At 38.2% G+C, this 22,747-nt stretch overlaps 3 protein-coding genes across 3 annotated transcripts in view; 2 read left to right on the top strand and 1 right to left on the bottom strand.

Annotated features, from left to right (window-relative positions):
• LOC121848510 (katanin p60 ATPase-containing subunit A1-like) overlaps positions 1-9,240 on the top strand; it is a 9,296-nt gene extending 56 nt beyond the window's left edge. Inside the window, exons 2-10 of the mRNA XM_042332711.1 lie at positions 1,076-1,233; positions 2,552-2,738; positions 3,546-3,664; positions 4,189-4,294; positions 4,850-5,008; positions 6,368-6,494; positions 6,941-7,075; positions 7,646-7,772; positions 8,656-9,240. Coding sequence (XP_042188645.1) covers positions 1,076-1,233; positions 2,552-2,738; positions 3,546-3,664; positions 4,189-4,294; positions 4,850-5,008; positions 6,368-6,494; positions 6,941-7,075; positions 7,646-7,772; positions 8,656-8,854 — 1,317 coding nt within the window. The 3' untranslated portion in view covers positions 8,855-9,240. The remainder of the gene's footprint in view (positions 1-1,075; positions 1,234-2,551; positions 2,739-3,545; positions 3,665-4,188; positions 4,295-4,849; positions 5,009-6,367; positions 6,495-6,940; positions 7,076-7,645; positions 7,773-8,655) is intronic.
• Positions 1-9,682, bottom strand: part of LOC103179275 (katanin p60 ATPase-containing subunit A1) — a 23,125-nt gene extending 13,443 nt beyond the window's left edge. The window contains exon 1 of the mRNA XM_042332693.1: positions 9,492-9,682. Coding sequence (XP_042188627.1) covers positions 9,492-9,659 — 168 coding nt within the window. The 5' untranslated portion in view covers positions 9,660-9,682. The remainder of the gene's footprint in view (positions 1-9,491) is intronic.
• The window catches only part of ppil4 (peptidylprolyl isomerase (cyclophilin)-like 4), a 26,277-nt gene extending 3,774 nt beyond the window's left edge, over positions 1-22,503 (top strand). The window contains 11 exon segments of the mRNA XM_007894477.2: positions 14,682-14,799; positions 15,289-15,431; positions 16,481-16,577; positions 17,853-17,969; positions 18,227-18,351; positions 18,873-18,939; positions 19,789-19,900; positions 20,686-20,782; positions 21,247-21,379; positions 22,205-22,385; positions 22,388-22,503. Of these exon segments, the coding sequence (XP_007892668.2) occupies positions 14,682-14,799; positions 15,289-15,431; positions 16,481-16,577; positions 17,853-17,969; positions 18,227-18,351; positions 18,873-18,939; positions 19,789-19,900; positions 20,686-20,782; positions 21,247-21,379; positions 22,205-22,385; positions 22,388-22,434 (1,237 nt within the window). The 3' untranslated portion in view covers positions 22,435-22,503.
• Positions 22,504-22,747: the final 244 nt, after the last annotated feature.

Raw genomic sequence — 22,747 nt, 5'->3', positions numbered from 1 at the left:
TTTGGATAAAATTAAAGGTGGGAGCATTGTAATTAATTTGTTCACAATAACAATTGAGGTGAATCTGCAATTTTAAGTTGTAACGTAACATGGTGTGCTGGAAACAACTGCAAAAAAATAAACTTGAGATAAATTGTAAAGATTAAATTGCCTTTAATACCTAGGCTTGGTATCGCCCAACCATTTCAATAATTTATGATTTGTGACTCACCCGTTTGTCTCCTGTGAGTGTCTGCCTTTGTGTTGGATTGCACTGTGGGTGGGGCACAGTCCTTCACCTCAGCTTCTCAATTTTTTAAATAAAAGCATTCTCCTTCAATCTTATTCATATCTAAATATTTAGTAGTGTTGCCATCATCTCTTTACCGTGTGTAACATTGTTCACTTCTGCTTCTTGGCCATCAACAAGTACCATACAATACAAATTTACATTTATATAACTCCTTTCATATCAAAAGGACATTCCAAAGCACCCGAACTGGGGAAGGAGCCGATGGGCAAAAGCAGGAGGAAAATAACCACAAACACTCTTATCTATGTTTACAATATCTTTGTCGTTTCTTATGCTTAATCTGGTTGAATGAAATTTATATTGTTGCCTCCACATTTCCATCCAGCAGTTTAAATTTCCCACCCTCTAAGGTGCAACTGATAGGTCTGTCAAATTCCAAATACACTTTAGATATCTGTATAATATTGTTTGTTCCCACAGTCATATTTAAAACAAACCAAAAAGAATTTCAAAATCTCTCACCACTATGCTCTCACTGTCTTCCTCTCTAACAGGCTGCTCGTTTTTTTTTAGCAGGACTGTAATAACCATGTGACTAATTTTGTCCTATTTAATTCAGCATCCCAGTTTTATCAAAATAGGAAGAGTAATAATAATAATCTTGCATTTGAAATGGCACCTTATTACGCCATTGAGACGTCTCAAAAGTGTCTCAAACCTAATGGATTAGGTTGAAAGGTGCACGCCAGCATTGTGTTCACCTCTTCTATTCGAGCAGATGTAAGATAAATCCAAAGCCCATAACTGAATTACAGTCCTGTTACTCCTGTGTATATCCAATAGGTATGGCAAGAGATAAGTGAAGAATGTAAGCACGTCAAGGAGATTATTACAACGCTGGATGGCTTTAAACATGAAAGTTCGCCTTTGCAGGCTGTACGCCAGGAAAGACCAGCTCAGGATTTAGAAGTCTGGTCACTGCCAGTGCCTGTAGAACGCAAGTATGTGAAATCTTGTACATTTTTGTCTAGCAAACTTGGTTTGTCACATGTATTTGTTCTAATCACATTAATGAATATTAGTGTTCTATTGTGGTTACAATAGACTTTAGTTGAATAGTTTTATGAGTTAGCTAAAGTATTCTCTAAGTACCATTGAGATGTTAGGTCTTCAGGGTATAATCTCTTTCAGGTCTAACTGCTGGTAGATATTTAGATCCCGTAGCACTATTCTAAAAGTAAAAGGGTTGTCCTGGGAAAGAATCTCGCAGGTTAATCAGTAATTCAAATGCAAGTACAGTCCAACTCATTGATGGCTGTGAGACCTTGCTGTATGCAGAATGGTTGATGGTTTGCCTTAAAAGCAATCACTACAAGCTCTTTTGTTAGATGTAACCTCCGTAGATATATAATGTAATATAATTCCCATGTAACATCCACTGCATAGTTCAAAGTTCTATACATTTACACAACCCAGAGAAAAACATTTCCATGAGAAAGGCCTTCCCCCAGATAGGAGGAAGAATTGCTCTTCTTGCATCTTTGGGTATTTGTTCACTTTGTCTGGTAGTTGCTATAAGACTTTATACCCTTAACCTTTTTGGAGTTTAAAGTCACCTTTCCATTCACATTCTCACAGCCAGGTCCTGCTAAGTGATGTTGCAAGAAATAGATAAAGAGCTGAGAAGATTAAATTCCTTTAGAACAGAAGAATTGCTGCTGTCAGAAAGGTCACCTACTCAATAAAATAATCCTTACATCTGATACCGTCATGTTGAGACATCATAATTTGTACACTTTAGTGAGCCACAAACAGCCATGAAATAAATGACCAATTTTATCTGAGGGAATGTTGGCCAGGACACCAGGAGAAAATCTCTTTTCGAACAGTCATGGGATCTTTAACATTCACCTGGCAGAGGGGATTTTGGTTTAACATCTCATTCGAAGGAAGACACCTCAAATAATGCAGCATTGCATTAGAGTGTCAGCCTAAACTTTGAGCTCAAAGTCCTCACTAGGGCTTGAACCCACAGCCTTCTAACTCAGAAGCAAGAGCGCGACCATCGGAGCCAGAAGACACACAGAGTTGACAAATATCTAATACAGGGTGACCAAAAAGTCACCCTAATTATCTACCCTAATTATCTAAAAAAATCATAATTTCTTTAAGACTTATTAGACATTGTAATGGTATCACAACTTTTTGGTGCCCTGTATATATTGTGTATAGTTATAGCGTGCAAGTTAGTTAGTAAGAAGCATTAAGATGACGGTGGTTCACTCAATCTGACCAAGCTGATTTGTATACTCTTTGTAGACCATCGCCTCATCCAAGAAAACGGCAGTCTACTCCCTGCAATGACCTCAAACCTCAAAAGGACCGTTCAGGAGGTCCAGTTAAAGGTTCTGGCCGTCCATCAAACCGAATAGGAAACAATGACCGAGTCAGACCAGTCAAAGGCAAGGAGAGGAAAGAAATTCAAAACAAAGGAAAGGAGGAAAAGGTACAACTTCTCTAGCGTTGAAAATCGTATTGCTGTTTGTTCCTTACTCCCTAGCATGGAATCAGTTATAATGCAGTTGCAACGTGTGCCCAATTGACAGGACATTTGTGCAGCTGATCTGCTCTCAAACTAAAATGGCTAATTTCTTAATTGTCGGCTGAAATTAATGATCCAGAAGGTGTGTATTTTAGCTTCCTACACCTTAAATATGGCTGACTTCTGTGACATCGGGTCACCACCAACTTCCTGCTTTACATACACGCAGCATAGGAGAAGACATATTGGCAGCAATTTTATGATCTGGAAGTTTGTCATTTTTTAGTGCAGGAACTGGCCAGCCAACACTGAAATCGGTTATCTATCCCAACTGCCACATTATAATGGAGCTTCACTGTATGTATTATATTCTAATGGGCATTTACTGGTGAGATACTAGACCTAAAATCTGATTTGAGACTTGTATGGCAGCTTTTTGTAGAGAACCTTTTTTCAGGGAACAAGAGGGATAAAATCAAGAAATAGTCTTTAGGTGAAGATTATATTGTAAACGACTGCAGATTTTAAAAGAAAGTGAATATTGAGAAGGAAGGAATTATTGGGATCTCGTAAGAAGAATGATACAGGCTACAGTATAGGTTAACTCCACTTCCAATTATGCCATAGGTAGACTTGAATAGATGTATATTTCCAACTCTTTGGGGTAAATATATTTTAATTTTATATTAAAATAAAGGTATTTTCTGTAGAATGTGATTAGGAAATCATCAGACATGTGGATAAGTAGATTTTTTTTATTGTTAATTGTAGTCTAAACCTCCTGAGACCTCTGAAAGTGAACCAAGAAAATTTGATAGCACAGGATATGATCGAGATCTTGTAGAAGCTCTGGAGCGAGATATAATATCACAAAATCCCAATGTTCGATGGTAAGTAAATTCATTGGCATGTCATGGTACCTTCTGAACAATTTGTTTTAAAAGAACAAGTGATACAACAGTTTGATCTATGTCTACAGTCTGAGACCTGATCTTTCTTATAGTCCTATCCTGAAGACCAGTGTCTTAACATTTAAGATCTAGCAGAATCATGGAAAATTATTAAATCTAGTATTAATTTTGAAGCTGGTTTTCTGCAGATTTTTCTAAGAAAAAAATGAACTTCTGAATTGAAACTAAATTTAAGTGTTCTCCAAATTCTGCCTGATCTTAACATTTTAGGATGATAGTGTTCAGTCTTTAAGACGCAGGAATTCTGGTGTGTACGCTTGAGAGATATAATTAACAAATTGTTAAAATAATCAAAATACACTGTCCTGTTGTACATATTTTTGTGATGTTTAATATGTGCCAAAGGTCAATTCCATTGTGCTCATTGTAAAACTAAGTCAGAATTCTAGATTTGTAAAATTCTGGAGTGTGTAAACTTTGAATTAAGAAATTGTTTTTCTTAGGGATGATATAGCTGACTTGGAGGAAGCCAAAAAATTACTGGAGGAAGCAGTGGTTCTACCTATGTGGATGCCAGACTTCTTCATAGGAATCAGAAGGCCTTGGAAAGTAAGTTAGATGCAAGTGTTTTTGAGATCTACACTTCGTTAAAAAGGTACCCAACCCAATCCTGCTGTAAAATGCAAAATACTGCAGTTGTTGGAAATCTGAAACAAAAATAGAGATTGCCAGGAAAACTCAGCAGGTCAGGCAGCATCTATGGAGAAAGGAAAGTGGGTCAATGTTTCAGGTCCATAAGAACATTTTGGTTCCTGCTGTGTGTGTAGATATTATGTTATTCATGTGAAACAAAGCAAAATCTGGAATCCTAAAAGACTATGGGTGAGCCTTGCTGTTATACTGATGGGATGCTAAAGGTACTGTTTGAAAAGAGAAGTGAGTTTCTCCAAGTATCCAATCCTGTAGATAAATTGGTCATTCACCTCAATTGTTTATGGATTTTGTTTTGGACTAAAATACATATATTTGCCTACATTGACAGCAATTACTGGAAAACATTTTATGATGTTTTGACATTGTGAGGCAGTGGGTTTTATTGGATGCTACAGTTACATGCTGAATAATAAGAGTTTGAAAGTAAGTGTGCTTGCATGTAATTCACAGGGTGTGCTGATGGTTGGTCCCCCTGGGACAGGGAAAACTATGCTGGCTAAAGCAGTAGCTACGGAGTGTCGAACAACATTCTTCAATGTCTCTTCATCAACACTCACTTCCAAATATAGAGGAGAGTCCGAGAAACTTGTCCGCTTATTGTTTGAAATGGTAAGTATTTATGCAGATCTGGACTTCATTAACTGAATAATGATCTATTGTAACATTAAAAACATTGTAATTAAGCTTCTTCCAAACTGCTATCTTAACGACATTTGCAACGTCTCATTTTGCTGTTTCATTTGAGCATGAAGTATGTTAGTACCACATATTAAATAGCAGCAAGGGAACTTTCAAAATCATATTATTTTTTAATAGCATTGAAAAGAAAACTGAATCTGAGGTGTAAGAAACCTGTAAACATGATTTGGCTCCTGTTCGGCCAGGTGGGGAGATGATCACAAATCATATTCGATGTCTTAAAATTCCAGCTACAGTAAATTGGTGTTAGACACTGGAGAATATGTAGCACTTTGGTTCCAAGTTAGTGTTGTTAATGTGCAGGAAATAGATTCTTATAGTTTGAGCAGGGCTAAAGATAAACTTCTATGCCAAAACTGCCATAGCACTCTAAATTTAATGAACATACTGATATTCATCCTGCTCGTACTGTCGGCAACTCCTCCATCAACCAGACGACATCAGCTTTGACTATACAAATATCTACAAAAAAGAAAAATCAAAATATAAAAAGTAAAAAATAAAAATTGATGGTAAATATCCCTTCTAAGTTAAACAAAGTTTAAAGTTTAACTGTTTTAGTCGTTTTAGTTAAACAGTCCCACTCTTGTTGTGGGACACTGCTGTGCGCATTGCTGCGTTCGCCCACAAATATACAGTCATTCACTTTACAGTTATTCTGTGAAGCGCTTTGGGACGTCTAGACGTGAAAGCGCTATATCAAATGCAAGGATTATTATTTATATTAAAATCACACTTTAGTGTTTTAGCCCCAGAGCAGGATTTGGAACTCCTGTAGGCTAAGATGACACCAATGCAGTGCTTGGGGTGTACTGCACTGTTGGAGATGCTGTCCTTCAAATGAGATATTAAACTGAAGCTCTGTCTGCCTGTTGAAGTAGCTGTTAAAGATCCCATGGCACCATTCAAAAAGAAAAGGCAATTACTCCCGGTGCCCTGGCCAAAAACCCCGAAATAAAATTGGTCATTCATGGCCCTTTGTGGGGCATTGCTGTGTGTAAATTGGCTGCTGGGTTTGCCCACAAGACACATAGTCAATGCAACTTTATAGCGAATCCTATGAAGTGCATTTGGAATTTCCTCCAATGTGAAAGGCAGTATACCAAATGTAAGGATTACTATTATTGTAGGCAAGTGTTAAAAATTACATTTGGTAACATATGCACTGTAAAAGCTCCCGGGCCACTGTTGACCTAGTTGCTAGCAATGTCATAATAATAAGTGTTGCTGTGGAATCATGACTACGCGTTTGTGTTTCTTGTTTTGGAGGCCAGGTTTTATGCCCCAACAACTATTTTCATTGATGAAATTGACTCCATTTGCAGTCGGCGAGGAACTGCTGAGGAACATGAGGCCAGCAGACGAGTGAAAGCAGAGCTACTTGTTCAGATGGATGGTATGCACGCATCTTAATGGAACTCATAGTCAAGATCAGGGTCTGCAACCGGTCGCTCGTCGCGAGGTGGCGTTCTTAAGCATGATTAAAAAGACAAAGAGAAGATGTATTATTTTTACGTGGATTTAATAAGTTATTCCCACCTCGGTGAATGTAGCAAACTGACAGTTCAGACCTCAGGGCTATCTGGTTCACAAACTCAAATGTAGCCTTCAGTCAGTAATACAGGCCTGAATTGCCAAGTTGGAAAAAGCAGTTTTTTATTTTATGGAGCGTTGTGGCCACAGAAGAACAATTAAATCATGTGATATGCAATGTCTTGCAAAAATACAGCCATTTGTACTCCAGGAGCACCAAGAAATCACTCCAATCTTAGATGATGGCTGTTTGAGTGAATTGTAGGGAATGTGTATCACTTATTGATGCAGTCTCTCCATATACTCTAGGTGTTGGTGGTGCTTCAGAAAATGATGATCCTTCTAAAATGGTCATGGTTCTGGCAGCGACTAACTTTCCCTGGGATATTGATGAAGCTCTAAGAAGACGTCTAGAAAAGCGAGTTTATATTCCTTTGCCCTCAGGTACTGGTAATACTTCAGATGATGGAGACTACACCTAATGCTTATAATAAGTATGTAAGATATTAAACAATTGCCTAATCTTTATTTAAGTAAAAGTCTTTTCACCACTATCCTTCGGCATAGTCCTGAGTATAGTAGTGACGATCTCAAAAGATTCTCTTAGCAAACTGCATTTGTATAGCATTCTATCATGTCAAAACATCTGAAAGGCCTTGACAGATAATTATTGTAAAGTATATTGACTGTATGTAGGCAGTCGTGATGGACATTTACACCAGCGAGGTATCTCTAAACCACCATGAGATGACCGGTTGATGGTTGAGGAGATTGTTTTGCTAATGATGGATTAATTCAGTTCTGTTGTGCTGTTTCTCGCAAAATTTAAAACGTTGTTCAAGTATAAAAGAAAAACATATGAAATGGGAAGTTGCTTAACTTTGGCTTCACACTTAAAAGATTTAAATTCAGGATTTTGAACTTTTCAGTACTAGCTTTGAATAAAGGATCCACTAGATGTCAATATTATACTGCCAACCCGAGCATTTACTTCAAAATAATTTACTTTTTCAGCAAAGGGCAGAGAGGAACTGCTGCGGATTAACCTCAAAGAACTGGAGGTAGCAGATGATATAGATATCAAGAAAATAGCGGAACAAATGGAAGGTTACTCTGGAGCAGACATTACCAATGTTTGCAGGTTTGTTTGGGGTGAACGATATCTTGGTTTCCATGTTTTACTTTGTTTCCATGTTATTTCTCTTGTGCCTTCACTTAATCCCCTGTTCCCAGTCAGTTGCATGAGATTCTTTGAGATGTCCTCCCAGTGTTAAAGATGTATAAATTATTGTCCTCTTGATCCGCTTTTTATTTAAACAGATAATATCGATGTTTCTTTTACCTTATTTTTAGTGGGGGGTTTTAACTACAAAAATGATTGTCGTGTGCAGTGCAGAAAGTGACATTTTTTTAAAAAAAATTATCAGTGGCAATTAATTTTCTTCAATTTGAAAATCCAACAAATACCTTTTTTTAAACAGTTAAAATCAGAAACTAACGAGCCTAGTTTGAGGGTAAGTGCAAGGGATTAAAGGTCAACCCTGTCATAAGATAATGGTTTGGGTCCATAAACTTAAACCCCGCAGTATAATGTGGCATGTTTATGAAAGTGGCCAACATCACTTCTAGAATGTCAGGACAACTTTGACATCTTTTCTTGCACATGTGACGTACACAAGTGTTTCCAGCAATTCCTAGTGCACCGCTAGACTGATGTAGATATGACTATCGATCAAAAAGACTCCTTTATCTTTCTGTTGACCAACTTGTTTCGTACAGGTCACTTGCACCCAGTACAGGAGGCTTCATCCCAGCAGTCTGGACTTAATTGAATCAGGTTCCAGAAGTAAAAAGGCAGTTGGCAAAGCCACTCCAGTACTTTGGTTTTTAAATTTCTTCCTTTTGTGCACAATATTCAAGATTGGAAATGTATATATCTGTGTTGAGGAATAAGATGAGGTAATGGCTGTGCTCTTCAGTTACTGCTGCCCTGTGTAATATATCAAGGTATTTATTGTGTACAGGGATGCCTCCATGATGGCTATGCGACGGCGCATCCAAGGTCTGACTCCAGAGGAAATAAGAAACATATCGAGGGATGAGCTGCAGATGCCAACAACTATGGAAGATTTTGAAATGTCTTTGAAAAAAGTCTCAAAGTCTGTGGCTGCTGCAGACCTTGAGAAGTATGAGAAATGGATAACAGAATTTGGTTCCTATTGACCCATCGGGAGCATCCATCTCACAGTCAAATAAAACGGATTCTATCATATCAGCAACTGCAGATTCACTTGGGTGGACTAGAAAATGGACTGTTTAACAAAGTGGCAAAAGACTACTGTCGCCATCAGTGCCTTACTTAAAAAGTTAAAGGGCTATAAAGAGCTGCAGTTCATGTCCTGCATTTGCTTCTGTTGATTTTCTGGAAATGTTTTATTCAAATTGCAGAGCTCAGCACTAAGTTGGAGATTCTCACCCAGACTCTTTTTAGACCACTCTGATGAATTTTAACAACCTTTTCTGTTCTCGCTTTGTCGGTCTGCTTTTGAATAATTTTCTTTTCAACCATTGCATGTTATTTGGGGCGCTAGCTTGTAAGATGGTCCTGTAGTTAACTAGTGACTTCGCCAGGGGTGTAACAATGCAAACCAAAGTAGTCATGCAACTTCCTTCTCATTATTGCTCAGTTTGAAGTGAATGTTGTTTGATAGGTTTATATAACCTGGTAGGTTTATTTCTAAACTACAGACTAAAATAATAAAAGACAAGTACAGCAGTTAACCTGCATCAGCAACTATAAGGCATCCATCATCTCTTTATTAAGTAAACACATAATAGAAAAATAAGTAAAGTGTCTTACTTGTTGCCATTTCTGTTTGTTCAAAGGATCTCTGACACAGGATAAGTATTTTTGAATCTGTTCAATCACGCCTTGGTAGTAAACTAGTGCAGAATCATAATTTCCCAGCAAGGCATACTCTCTGCCCAACTTTACATTTTCACTGATCTCAATGAGACTTGTATTCATTGCATTCTGGAAGAATATCACAAACAATAATTACACTTTCTCCAAATAAAACGAATGGCGCAGAAAAAAATATTTTATGATAGGTTTAATTATAGCTTTCCAATGCAATTAGACCTACACTCAGAAATCAACTCCATTAACAACAACAAAATTACATTTGTAATAGCCCCTTTCACGTCGGGAGGATGTCCCAAGGCACTAAACAGACAGAGTTACGGACCCGAGCTGGGGGTTTGGGTCGGGGAGGGTGGAGGGCAGGGGGAGAAGCAGGGAGATTGAAAGCACGGTCGAAGAGGAGGGTCTTGAGATGCGTCTTGAAGGTGGCAAGGAACGGGGCGAAGCGGAGGGACTGCGGGATGGAGTTCCGGAGGGTGGGTGCAGAGTGGCGGAAGGTCTGCCCGCCAACAATAGTGGGGCAAACAAGGCGGGGGACATGAAGAAGGCCGAAGCCCGTGGAGCGGAAGGAGCCAGCTGGATGATAGGGGGTTAGGAGGTCGCAGAGGTAGGGGGGAGCAAGACCGTGGAGGGCTTTGAAGGTGAGCCATAACACCATAGCATAGTAAGTATTTTGTGCAGTGATGTACGGTATATTTAAGACCTTAAATGTAAACGTACTGCAATACTGAGGAATAAGTCAAACACAACATTGGTTTATGAAAGGCTGAGTATATCTAATAAACTCTAGAACTGCTTCAAAAGGCAAAATACGCAGATGCTAGAAATCTGAAATAAAAACAAGTTGCTGGGAACACCCAGCAGGTCAGGCAGCATCTATGGAGAGGATTTTTAAAAAATTAGTTAATGTTTCAGGTCGATAATCTTTCATCAGAACCAGGGAATGTTCGAAGGGAGTAGATTATAAGGACAAGTAGAGAAGGGGGCAGGGAAAAACAAAGGAAAAATTTAGGTGGGGGGACAGAAGATGGTGAAATCATAGGTGTGACGGTGCAAGACAAAAGAAGGCAAGAGAGGGAGATTATAGAAAGAAAAAATGTAAGACTCAGAGAATGTGTGAATGGTTATAGAAGAGGGCAAGGCACGACTGAGAGAAGATGGGAGCTGTGTTTAAGGTTTGAAGTGGTCTAGAACTGCTTGACCATTACATTCCAGCAATTCTGAAATCAGGAGACACGAATTTGTAAATGACATTATATGCTTAGGCATATTGCTGAGAGTAAGTTCAAGGACTCATTTGCATTGCAAAACGTATCAAAATATTTGGTATAGTTTTCAGCCTGTAGTCAGTCTGCAGGAACTCAGGCTAGTTACACTAAGCCATGGGGAGATTTACCAATGCACGAAACCATTAGAAATTTACAGCGCAGAACAAGGCAGTTGTGTCTCTGCTATCTCTTTTAAAGATCAATCAGCAGAGAGCAGGAATAATCAGGGTGAAAGCCCACAACAAAATGACAACCAGGTAATTGAGGCATCCTAGTAGTAATAATAATAATCCTTGCATTTGATATAGTGCCTTGTCACATCTTCGTCTCTCAAAAAGGAGTTCAAATTCCGAGCACTTGGCTAGAATCACTTTGCATTGTTTAATTCATAGAACAATTAATCCATTGTAAAAGGATATTTCCTAAGTGCCCTGTTTTGCTCAAATTCTCAATATATTTAGTTGAATTGATTTTCCCCAAGGCAAACTAGCAGTGACCCCTATTTCCTGACCTGTTGTATTTCTATGCTTTAAATCTACGTTTCACTGGTACGCCATTCTGCCAGCGGCAAAAGTATTTTACTGATGGATTTCCATTGTTTTTATCTTAGGCTAAAAATTTGCAGAGAAGATGACTTTATTGTAATTGCAAACTCTTTAATCATTCTGAATGTGTGTTGTAAATATGAATTTCTTCTTAAATACCCTAATTAAAAACGTTTTGGACATTTCAGGAAAAGCTAGCTGCAGCTCATCTTATTTGCCAACTCTTCCAGCAACACGTACATATAATAATCCATTTGATGTAAGCGCTTTTCACATCTTCTAGATGTCTCAAAGCGCTTCACAGAATATACTATAAAGTGAATTGACTGTATATTTGTGGGCAAAACCCGCCAGCCAATTGCACACAGCAGTGTCCTACAAACAGTCGTGGTTGCAGTGACTAATTTACTATTTTTTTTCTTGAGGGATTATTATCATGCATGTGGAGTAAGGAAACTTGCCCAAGGTTTCGCCCTGCTGGGAATCGAACCCAGGTCTCTTGTATGCGAGGCTGGAGCTCTGACTACTGAGCTACAGGACTCCTTACAAATATCCTTATAGAAAAAAGGAAATCCGTATTGGTCTTAGGATGGATATACCGGATCAGGCTGAGATTGTTTTCATGCCCTGAGCATCATTGACAAGTACTTGACTTTGTTTGATAATTCTTCCTTCTTGATCCTTTGCCTTTTCCAATGCCGTTTTAAATTTTTCTTTTTCACATTTTTGGTTCAATTACTTTCTGGAAGCTATTATGGATTCCTGGACCTTCTTCCCATTAAATGAGGCCATTTCAAATGTAAACATTCATCCTTCTTCAGTGTACAGAGGCTGGCACTATAAACACTTTATGATTAAAGTAACAACAACATCTTCATATACATAACCCGCCCACTATGGGGAGAGGTTCGGAGGGAGAAGAGAAACACCAAATAACTGAGTAGTTTATCAATGTATCCCTTACAAAGGATTCAGCACTTTGTGAATAGGCCGCACCACCCTTCCACTCAATTATGAACAAACTTGTATTTTATAGCAAAGGTATATCAATTTTATTGATTTTTTGTCACCAAACATGGAGCCATTTGTGCCAGCAAGATCCACTCAGGTGAATTAAATATTTTTAATCTGGAAAATAAATCTTGTCCTACTGATATTCTATTTTTTGGGGCTGCGAGCCAGATGAGAACAGAAAAACTAGAAATCTGCAAAAGATCGATCAGCATCTGAAAGAAGTTACTGTTCAGTGGAGTCCTGTAGCTCAGTGGTTAGAGCACTCGCTTTGCAAGCGAGAGACCTGAGTTCAATTCCAGGCAGAGGGCGAAACCTTGGGCAAGTTTCCTTACTCCACACAGAGCCTAATAATAATCCCTCCAAAACCAACAACAATAATAAATTGGTCATTTTCAATCTACGACTGTTTGTGGGACATTGCTGTGCGCAATTGGCTGCCGCGTTCGCCCACAAATATACAGTCAATTCACTTTACAGTGTGTTCTGTGAAGCGCTTTGGGATGTCCTCCCGACGTGAAAAGCGCTATATCAAAAATGCAAGGATTTATTATCACGACCGATAGCTTTTCCTGGTCAAAGGTGATTGAAACCTCAAGCTATTCCTCTCTTTCCAGTGCTGACGGACCTGCTGTGAATTGCCAGTGTCTTTCTTGTGTTTCATAAATTTCAGCACATAGTTTTTTAAAGATGTATGTATGAGGGGCAGTTACAGGCCAATTGAAACTCTTGTTCATGCCTTCATCACCTCCAGGCTCGACTATGCAAACGCCCTGCTTGTCGGCCTTCACAACTCCTCCCTCCACAGGCTGCAGATAATCCAGAACTTTGCAGCCCGTGTCCTCTCCCGCACCAAATCCGTGACCCCATCTCCCCCATTCTTGCCCGACTCCATTGGCTCCCTATCCTTCGGAAGATCCAGTTCAAGATCCTGGTCCTAACCTACAAAGCCCTCCGTGGTCTCGCCCCACCCTATCTCTGTGACCTCCTAACCTCCTAACAACCTGCCCGTTCCCTCTGCTCAGCCGGCTCCGGGCTGCTCCATGTCACCCGTCCCACCATTGGCGGGAGAGCCTTCAGCCACTCTGCCCCCAATCTCTGCAATTCCATTCCCCAATCACTCCGCCTCGCCCCCTCCTTAGCCTCCTTCAAGTCCTGCCTCAAAACCCTCCTCTTCGACCATGCCATCAGCTAGCACAGTAATAATCCTAGGCCTCCAAGGCCTTGAATGTATTGAAAACATGCCGTTTCTGCAAATCAGGATGGTGGCATACGAGTACAGTACTGCGTAAAGTTTATCTGCCAGTAAATTATTTGTGGCCCGAGATGGCCCAGATCCTTGAGAGGACAACATATTTATTGTAATAATAATTCATGCATTCGATGCATTTTGTTATCACAGCAAAATATTTCAAAGCGCTTCAGAGTTTTTTTTATAAACTGTAGTAACTATGTACTTGTAGGGAAATTTCCGCTGATGAATAATGTTCGGAATATAAAATGAATTTAATGACTTGGTGTTCCACAGACAGAACTCAGATGTAAATATGTGTGCTATCTTAAGACGAAAAGCAGATTTGTTTCGCCTACAAAGGATTTGAGGATCAATTGCTATCTCTTCAGTTTATAGGCTTTCAGACTATAATCAAATGTATTGGAAACTCCTTGCTATGCATGTCATGGAATATCGAATATGTGTTTCCTATGATAATTACTTTTGTATTGAAATGGAGTGCATCCTATAATAATAATAATAATCCTTGCATTTGATATAGCGCTTTGCACGTCGGGAGGACATCCCAAAGCGCTTCACAGAACACACTGTAAAGTGAATTGACTGTATATTTGTGGGCGAACGCGGCAGCCAATTGCGCACAGCAATGTCCCACAAAACAGTTGTAGATTGAAAATGACCAATTTATTATTGTTTTGGGTTTTTGGAGGGATTATTATAGGCTCTGTGTGGAGTAAGAAAACTTGCCCAAGGTTTTGCCCTCTGCCTGGAATTGAACTCAGGTCTCTCGCTTGCAAAGCAAGTGCTCTAACCACTGAGCTACAGGACTCCACGGCGCAAGGCGCAATTGCATAGTGGTCGAAACACATTTAAACCTGTGTACAACGTTGAACTAATATTTTAGTCCTAGGTGATCAATACATCATCAAGCTCTCTATAAAGTACCAGCTTTTAAGTCTAGTTGTTTGCACTTGGCATCACTCATGTTGCAAGTACTCGTATAAATGTTTTTATATAATTGAGATTAAACTTGCCGTTTTTGAATAAGTTTTCCTTTACTGTCTTGCAGTAAGCTGTATGGAGATCAAGCCAGATTTTTTGAGGCAGAAAAGGTGCCTCGAATTAAACATAAGAAATATGGGACTGTTTCCATGGTGAATAATGGGAGTGATCAGCATGGATCTCAGGTAGATTGATATCACATAATTTTATACACATGTGTGTGGACATGCATTCTAGTTGCCTATGTGCATTCTCAGCTGGAGGTGGTGATAGTAACAGTGAAAAATCATGATTATTGGAAGCAGCAATGTGTGTAACTGAAGATATATTTTCCATTTCTGTGTTTTCACACTTGTAAAAATGAATAAATATTTTCTCTTGAGCTGCTGCCAGTAACTGAAATTTGAGGTTTTACTTCAGAAAGAAATTTGATCCATTTGTTTTGCTTAAATTAAATTGATCTGTCTTTGGTTAACCTCTTTGCACCTCTTATTTTCCTGCTTGGTGTCCACTGCGTTTATGAAGAGCTTGAGAGTTTTTTTTATAAGTGAAAATCCACCTGTTCTTTAGTTGGTTGTGGTGAACGATCAGGAATTTGCAAACCTGGAAAATTATCATATGGATCATTTAAATTTAAATTATTGTTGTTGATTTCTCTTCTTTCTCTACCCCAGTTCTTAATGACTGCAGGAGAAAACCTGGATTACCTGGATGGTGCACATACTGTGTTTGGTGAGGTGACTGAAGGCATGGATGTTCTGATGAAAATCAATGAGGTCTTCGTTGACAAGGATTGCTGCCCATACCAAGATGTTAGGTGTGAACTATTAAATCGTATTGAATAGTCTGACGATAGAAGTTTTTTTAAAAAAAGAAAGGATATGATGTGTCCTTTTACCAATGGGACTTACTGAGTTATTAAGAGCCTCGTGAGAGTGCAGGTTCACTGTTAACATAGATCTAATGACCTGGAAGTCTGTCTGTTTTTAGGGTTAACATGGATCTGATGACCCAGATCATGGTGTTACAACAGGGTTTTTGTGTATTGGCATTTTTCAATCATTAGTGTCTTTAAAAATTTGTATCAGATTTACAGGTAACCAAAGTCCATAGCCGACTCATGTTAAAAGTAAAATTGCACTCTCACGAGGTCAGCACATCTCTATCCTTTTCAAATACCACATTTGTATTCCTGGAGCCTTCCATCCATATGTTTCTGAATCCTATTTGGGATCTTTGTAGCATATTCTGTCTCTAACACACTAAATAGACAAATACCATGGAATTGTTTCTGTTCTCTTGTCTAATGGAATTATTATAACCAGTCTCCAAAGCTGAGGTTGTTTACGACAGTTGAAACTTCAGTATATGCATAGGGAAAAGGAAAGAGATATAAGACATATAAATGATGTGTCTTACCAATTTGCTGAAAATTATCTTCTTATCATTCTGACAAAATTATGCTTATACTCTTTATCTTGACAAGTTTTCAGCCTTTGTGCAATTGTGGAAAGCAGTTAATGATGTGAAACAAGATAATATTTTGCAACATTGTATAATTATAATAATTACATAGCAGGGTTTTTTACACAAGCATTCATGCCTCCTATCTTCAGGAAATAACATTGAGTACATCCTTTTCATACCACAAAAAGAGAGCATACATCACACTTAGTTACAGTGTGAATCTTAACCTTGTGTTTTGGGCAACTGTGGGTCTTTTATAGCATTGCCCTCTACCTCATTCCCTCTACCACCATGTGTAAAATTGTTACAAAGCTAAGATTTAAAAAAAAAGTTTAATGATTCAGTTACTGAATGTAGTTTTATGCATACATTAAATAATTTTTGTTTCTTTCATAATAGGATAACCCACACAGTAATATTGGATGATCCATATGATGACCCTCCAGGTTTGCAAATTCCTGATCGTTCACCAGAACCAACCAAAGAACAGTTGGATGTGAGTTTAAAAAATGTAGCGACCTAGTGATCAGTTTACTTATGCAGTTAACATTATGTTAAACCCATTTTAATACTATGGTTACCGCCACCCCTCCTGCATCCAGCCCCCAACTTGAGTGCTAACCCTCAACTGGCCTTGAGTTGTACTCCCAAAGTGAAAGGTACTTTATAAGTACAATTTTTCGTTGGTGTTGGCGGTTGGGGTCCATAAAATGAAGATCAGTGTTCTAATGGTTGAATTATAATGTGGCCGGTGTTCAAAGGTTCTGGGTCATCAAGTCACTGATGATGTAACCGCTGCATGGTGTACGGAAGCCAGGCTAGTCAGTGGCGACTGCTCTCGAGAGTATTTCTAGCAGTTCTTGGGACATTGCTGACATCCGAAAGCCCTGCTTGCTGTGCATGAAGCTGACCGGTCGGCGCGAGAAACCTATTGCACATCCCTATACTGGGAGTCCCTGACCACAATGTGCTGTGTTGTGTTATAGCTGAACTCACAGTATATTAAAATATAATGCAGTATAACAGGTCAACTGTTCTTCATCCATAAGTCATATAGACCTGTTCCTGCAAGCATTATGCATAAGAATATTCTTGTGGTCTATATGGCTTCTTTCTATTTCTGCAGAAACGTACAGATTTATAAAAGAAAACCATTCAGTGCAACATCTATTTCATGCTTCTTTTGTTGTAGCAATGTATTACAATTATACTGTACTTTTGAATTTTATTTTACATTGTTTTACCGTGTTTGTCTGAGATCAATAGATTTTTAAAAACTAATAATAATAATAATATTATTACTAAAGGCATTAAGGGATATGGGGATAGGGCGGGTAAATGGAATTAGGTTAGAAGATCAGCTATTATCTTATTAAATTGCAGGGCAGGCTCGAGGGGCTGAATGGCCTCCTCCTGCTTCTTATGTTCTTATTGTTACTCCTCCCTTTTATTAGAAACACTTCTATGAAGATTTTATTATACCTCATAATTTCTGAGTGTTTTGGTGGCTTCTATGCCTTTCATGTATTTGGTTAAACATTTGTATAGATTGTGACAAGGTTATGTAGATATGAACTGTTGTTTTTTCTGCTTCAAGCACATATTTGCAATAAGGAAGATTCATGCCATGTGAAAAATCAAATATGCAGTTTTGGCCTTAGAGCTAAATCTGTATGGTCATGGAGGAAATGTTCATTCAAAGAATAGAAATTCACACAGAAATTCAAGTAACAATAATGTGTTATGTGAAATGTGTTTTGATTCTGTTTAGAGTGGAAGAATAGGAGCTGATGAAGAAATAAATGACAACAAAGGAATGTCTGTAGAGGAAGTTGAAGAAAAATTGGCAGAGAAAGAAGCAAAGACAAGAGCCATTTTGCTGGAAATGGTAAGGGAAGCAGTTGCAGTGACTTGAATAAAAAGATCTTTTAAGACATTTTTAATCTGTGCACTAACCATCTTTGTTGTCACAAATTGTGGAGAGTTGTTTCTTTGTAAAGAACAATCCCATTATAACACGATGGCCATAAGCTCGGAGTCCTGTGGGGTATATGCAACAAGATTAATCTGAGCTATTTCTTTGCCAAGGTGATGGCCGCAAAAGAAAACGTGAATGCCAGAGTCACAAAGTTTCTTGTGTTATAGGTCGGAGATTTGCCAGATGCAGACATCAAGCCCCCTGAAAATGTGCTGTTTGTTTGTAAACTCAATCCAGTTACCACAGATGAAGACTTGGAAGTTATTTTTTCAAGATTTGGATCAATCAAAAGGTACTTTTTGACATGGTTTCAAACTAATTGATGCATTTCATGAAGAATCTGGAGGTAATAGGTGTTTATGGTAATAAACTGTCCAGGTCCATTATGGTTAATGATAGTTGAATGTGACAGTAGGAAGAGTATGGAAACGATCCATAAATCTGGGCTTAATAGGTGTTTTATTTTGCAAGTTATTTGTTTCTCTCCTTTCTGTGTCTTTATGCATCAATTCTGACCAGGTTAAGCAGGTGAACTGCTCCTCTGCTATTGCTTGTCTGTGAACAGCTGGTAGGAGGAGCTTGAGTGAGTTTTTCATTTCCCCCTTTCTGTGGTCTGCACTTATTGCCTCAGTGTAAACCATACGTAAACACAAGTATACAGAATTACCAGTGTCCTCAATTCTATTATCCTTTTCATTGGTGTTTGGACATGGTTATTTCAACCCGCAAGGTAGAACCCAGTGTGAATGTTATTTGTCTAATATTAGCGCCTATATATCAAAGTGAATTATAGTAATGTGTGTTATTCTGCAGCTGTGAGATCATTCGAGACGGGAAAACTGGAGAGTCTCTCTGCTATGCCTTCATTGAGTTTGAAAAGGTATAGTTACATTTTTCTTTAGTTATTTGGTATTCTATATGGTACTGCATTGTATGTGCCATTCTCTGAGTAAACTTCAAAGCATGTGTTACACATTATTGTTAATTTTTCAGTGCTGTATTTATATTGAACATAGAGACTGTAATATTTACTGTTTATACTGTTTACATTATCTGAAAAAGTTAACTTCTCTTTCATAATTCTTAAGCAGTCATTGGAGTCAGTATTTAAATTCTTCATGGGCAAAATAAAGAGATTTAGTAAATATCCTGTGCCATCAAAATTTCACTCAGAATTACAACAAAAGAAATGCTCAGGAAATTCTGGGGTGCATTTTCTCATATAGGAAATGCATATTTTTATATATGTCTGTGTGCAGTCGAGATTTGGACTGTTTCAGTGCTGCTTGAGTTGTGTAGGCCACTGGGCCTTTACTAAAATCTTTTAAACTTTAGAATAAGTTTCAAACCTTTAAATAAGTTTCATATGATTTAAAGCAAGAATACTGACTCCCATGCCAAGCTCTATTGGTAGGAACTAACAGAGTACAGTGCTGTAGGGATGGGTTGATTCTTGAGAGTTCATGTTCTGGATTGACGATTTAGTAGATTAATAAAGAAAATGTGAATCGCAACATTTTGAGATTGTCTCAGTAGAGAAACGTATTTTATGCTTTTGGTACTTTTAATTTTCAGTCCTTTTTGGTCTTGTTTTGATATATTTCTTTTGTAAATTACTCTAAAAAAGGTGAATGCTTGTGTCCAAGTTCTATTCATCCTTCAGTGCTGGATAGAGTTACTTTCCTTTCAGAAATTACTTCAGATAATTGTAATTTTTATTATCTTTCAGGATGAGGACTGTGAAAAAGCCTATTTTAAGATGGACAATGTGCTGATAGATGACCGGAGAATACATGTGGACTTCAGCCAATCTGTAGCTAAAATTAAATGGAAAGGGAAAGGTCGGATTGGAGTGTTTTTTTNAAAAAAACAAACATTGGTCATGGCATTTCAATTTTATTGTCATGTGTAGTATTCATCCGGATTTAATTTAACAATAACTCTATTCTTCACAAATTGCCAGTAATGTTTTATGATGACATTGGTAGGTTGGTGGACCAAAAGTATGTGGTATATCACTCTGCCATTGAAAAGCTCTGAGTGAAGGAGATGGCAATCAGAGCCCAGACACCTCCCATAGAAGGAGGATGAATTAAATAATGAGCCATGTCCGATTATTTTGTCAAGACTGGCTTTAACAGGGAGGTGGTTGTCTCCGATCTATCCTACTGTGTACTCCTCGGTGGACAATTATCAGCCTGTGCAGGTGTAAACACAAAGGATTTGTATAGAATATCAGTTTCAGAATCAAGGCAATCTTCAAATTTCTTTCATTGTACTTTGCATAGCATTTGGGTTGCTTGCTGTGCAACTGAAGAGAATCAGTCATGCAGGGATTTAAGAGATTTTATGGGTAATGGATATAATGGATTGGGTATTCTTAATTTGCTATTTTATATTGTTCATCAAAATGTGAGATATCAATGCTTGCAAATAGAACACATTTCTAATTTGGCACCCAATGGTAGAACCAGATACTCTCAGGCTCACTATTGCTTCTGACAACACCCCCCACACTGACATCCTTCCTAAAGAGGGTTCACCAAAACCGGACAGAAGAATAACTTAAATTACATAGTAGCTTAATTCATGTATAATTGAATGTTTTTAAAACTTATCTTTGCAGGTGGAAAATACACCAAGGATGATTTTTTGGAGTATGAGAAAGACCGTGGTAAAAATTCCAATGTTGCTCTGAAGGATAAAGCAAAACCAAAACAGGAGTATCCTTAGACTGTTTCAACCAGTGTTAATCTGTCTCCCTCACTAACCATAACCCATTCAGCAATTAGAATATAATTGGTGAATGTGGAGTGATCTTGAATTGCGTGATTTTCATTTTTTTTCAGAGAATTTTTTTGGGAGAAAAATTAAATCCAGGTGAAAGCTTGAGGGATAAATTAATGTTTTTTTGATAGGTTGTGCTGCCAAGTAAGCTTGATTGTCACATGGAGAAAGTTAACATCGCAAACCCGTAGCTCTTGAATGGGAGTGAAGCCTATTTGAAGTTTAACCTTGAACCACTATCAGCTTTAGTTGGGATTTTCACACCATGAGCACTATTTATAAGTGCATATTTCCAAGAAGCTGAATAGTCCTTCATTCTCAAATATAATCTATAAATTGTTACCCAAATGCATATTGCTTGAAGCATTTTAAAAATGCTTTTCCCTTAACGCAAATGCAGCTCAAAATATGAACTGATGCTGGATGCGGATGAGGTGGGTGCAAGCCACCGACACTTGAAGAAACACCACAAAGAGAAAAGACATCAATATTCAGATGAGGAAGAAAGTGACAGACACAAGGCAAAGTGCAAGGTATTGGTTAATGATTGTGTATTCAAATACAAATTAACATTCTGCTTCTCAGAAATTTTCAGCAAAAGCATTACATTGTAGTATAAGATCGTATGTATACACCTTTTTGTTAAACTGAGGACCCACCTGCCTGTTCAGGTGGATGTTAAACATCCCATATGCTTTTCAAAAAGGGAGTTTCTTCCAGTGTCTTGGCCAACAATCTCCTAATAAAATTGGTCATTCACTTCATGGCTGTGAGACATTGCTGTACACCACCTGCTTGCTGTGTTCACGCAAGTTATTACTCTTTACGCCATATCCTGTGAAGCACCTTTGAGATGTCCCCACTGACATGAAAGGTGCTTACCAAATACAAGGATTATTCTTTTGTTGTATAATTGTACTGTAATTAGTCTTTCGTTCATTCAACCTTCAATGTGAGTAAACCTCTATCCCTTTACAAATTGGGCACTGATCACTGGTATCCCTCTCATCTAATGGCTTCTCCTACTCTGAAGTCGTGTGGTGTACTTCCATCCTGGGTCCTTTCCTTTTTTCCCATCGACATGCTTCCCTTTGGTGATATTGATTGCAGGCAAGGGTACATATATTTCTTACATATATATACACATGTGGATAATGCCCAGTTCTACCCATTTGCCTCCACTTTTGGCCCCACGACTGCAGCCTTCATCCTCTCCTCTCCCTGTCCCAAGAGCAAGTTCACTGACTGACTTCAGGAGATTTGAGGGAAAAGTAAAAATAATAATAAAAGTAAAGCCAAGCTAGTCAAAATAATCAGATGTGACCAGAGGAATGAGATGTTATGTTTTGACTCAACAGGCAACAACTGACAAAAGCAGCAGTTATGAGGATGAATATTGCAAGGAAAAGGGGAGGAGTGAAAAGAAACGAGACCAATATCGGAGCCGAAGCAGGAGTACATCCCAAGACAAAGATGACTACCACAAGCGAAGTAAAAAGAAATCGAGAAGCAGGGATGAAGAAAGGAAAAAAGACAGAAATAAAGTCCTAAACGATCAAAAGATAGAGAGCGTGATAGATACCGATAAACTACATTTTATGAATTGTAATGCTCATGATTTATTAAGTTTTTGTTAATAAAATCATTTGCAAATGAAGTTACTGGCTTTCTTTATTAAATGGCTCATGTAGATGATTCTGTCCATACTTTGCATCAACACTGGATACTACCGTAACCATACTGTGCAAGATTCACAAGTGAAAATTCCTATCACTTTGGACTATGTTGTAGTTTACCCAAGTTAACTTCCAGCACTCATCAGAACATTATCTATACTTGCTCCTGATGAGTTTAAACAAACAAGAATTCGAAAATGAACATGTCAGCTTGAGTTTTCCCCC

The sequence above is a fragment of the Callorhinchus milii genome, unplaced genomic scaffold, assembly GCF_018977255.1.
Source record: "Callorhinchus milii isolate IMCB2004 unplaced genomic scaffold, IMCB_Cmil_1.0 Scaffold3, whole genome shotgun sequence".
Lineage (NCBI taxonomy): Eukaryota > Metazoa > Chordata > Chondrichthyes > Chimaeriformes > Callorhinchidae > Callorhinchus > Callorhinchus milii.
Note: the sequence above shows the minus strand (reverse complement) of the source record. Positions and strands in the feature narration are given on the sequence as shown.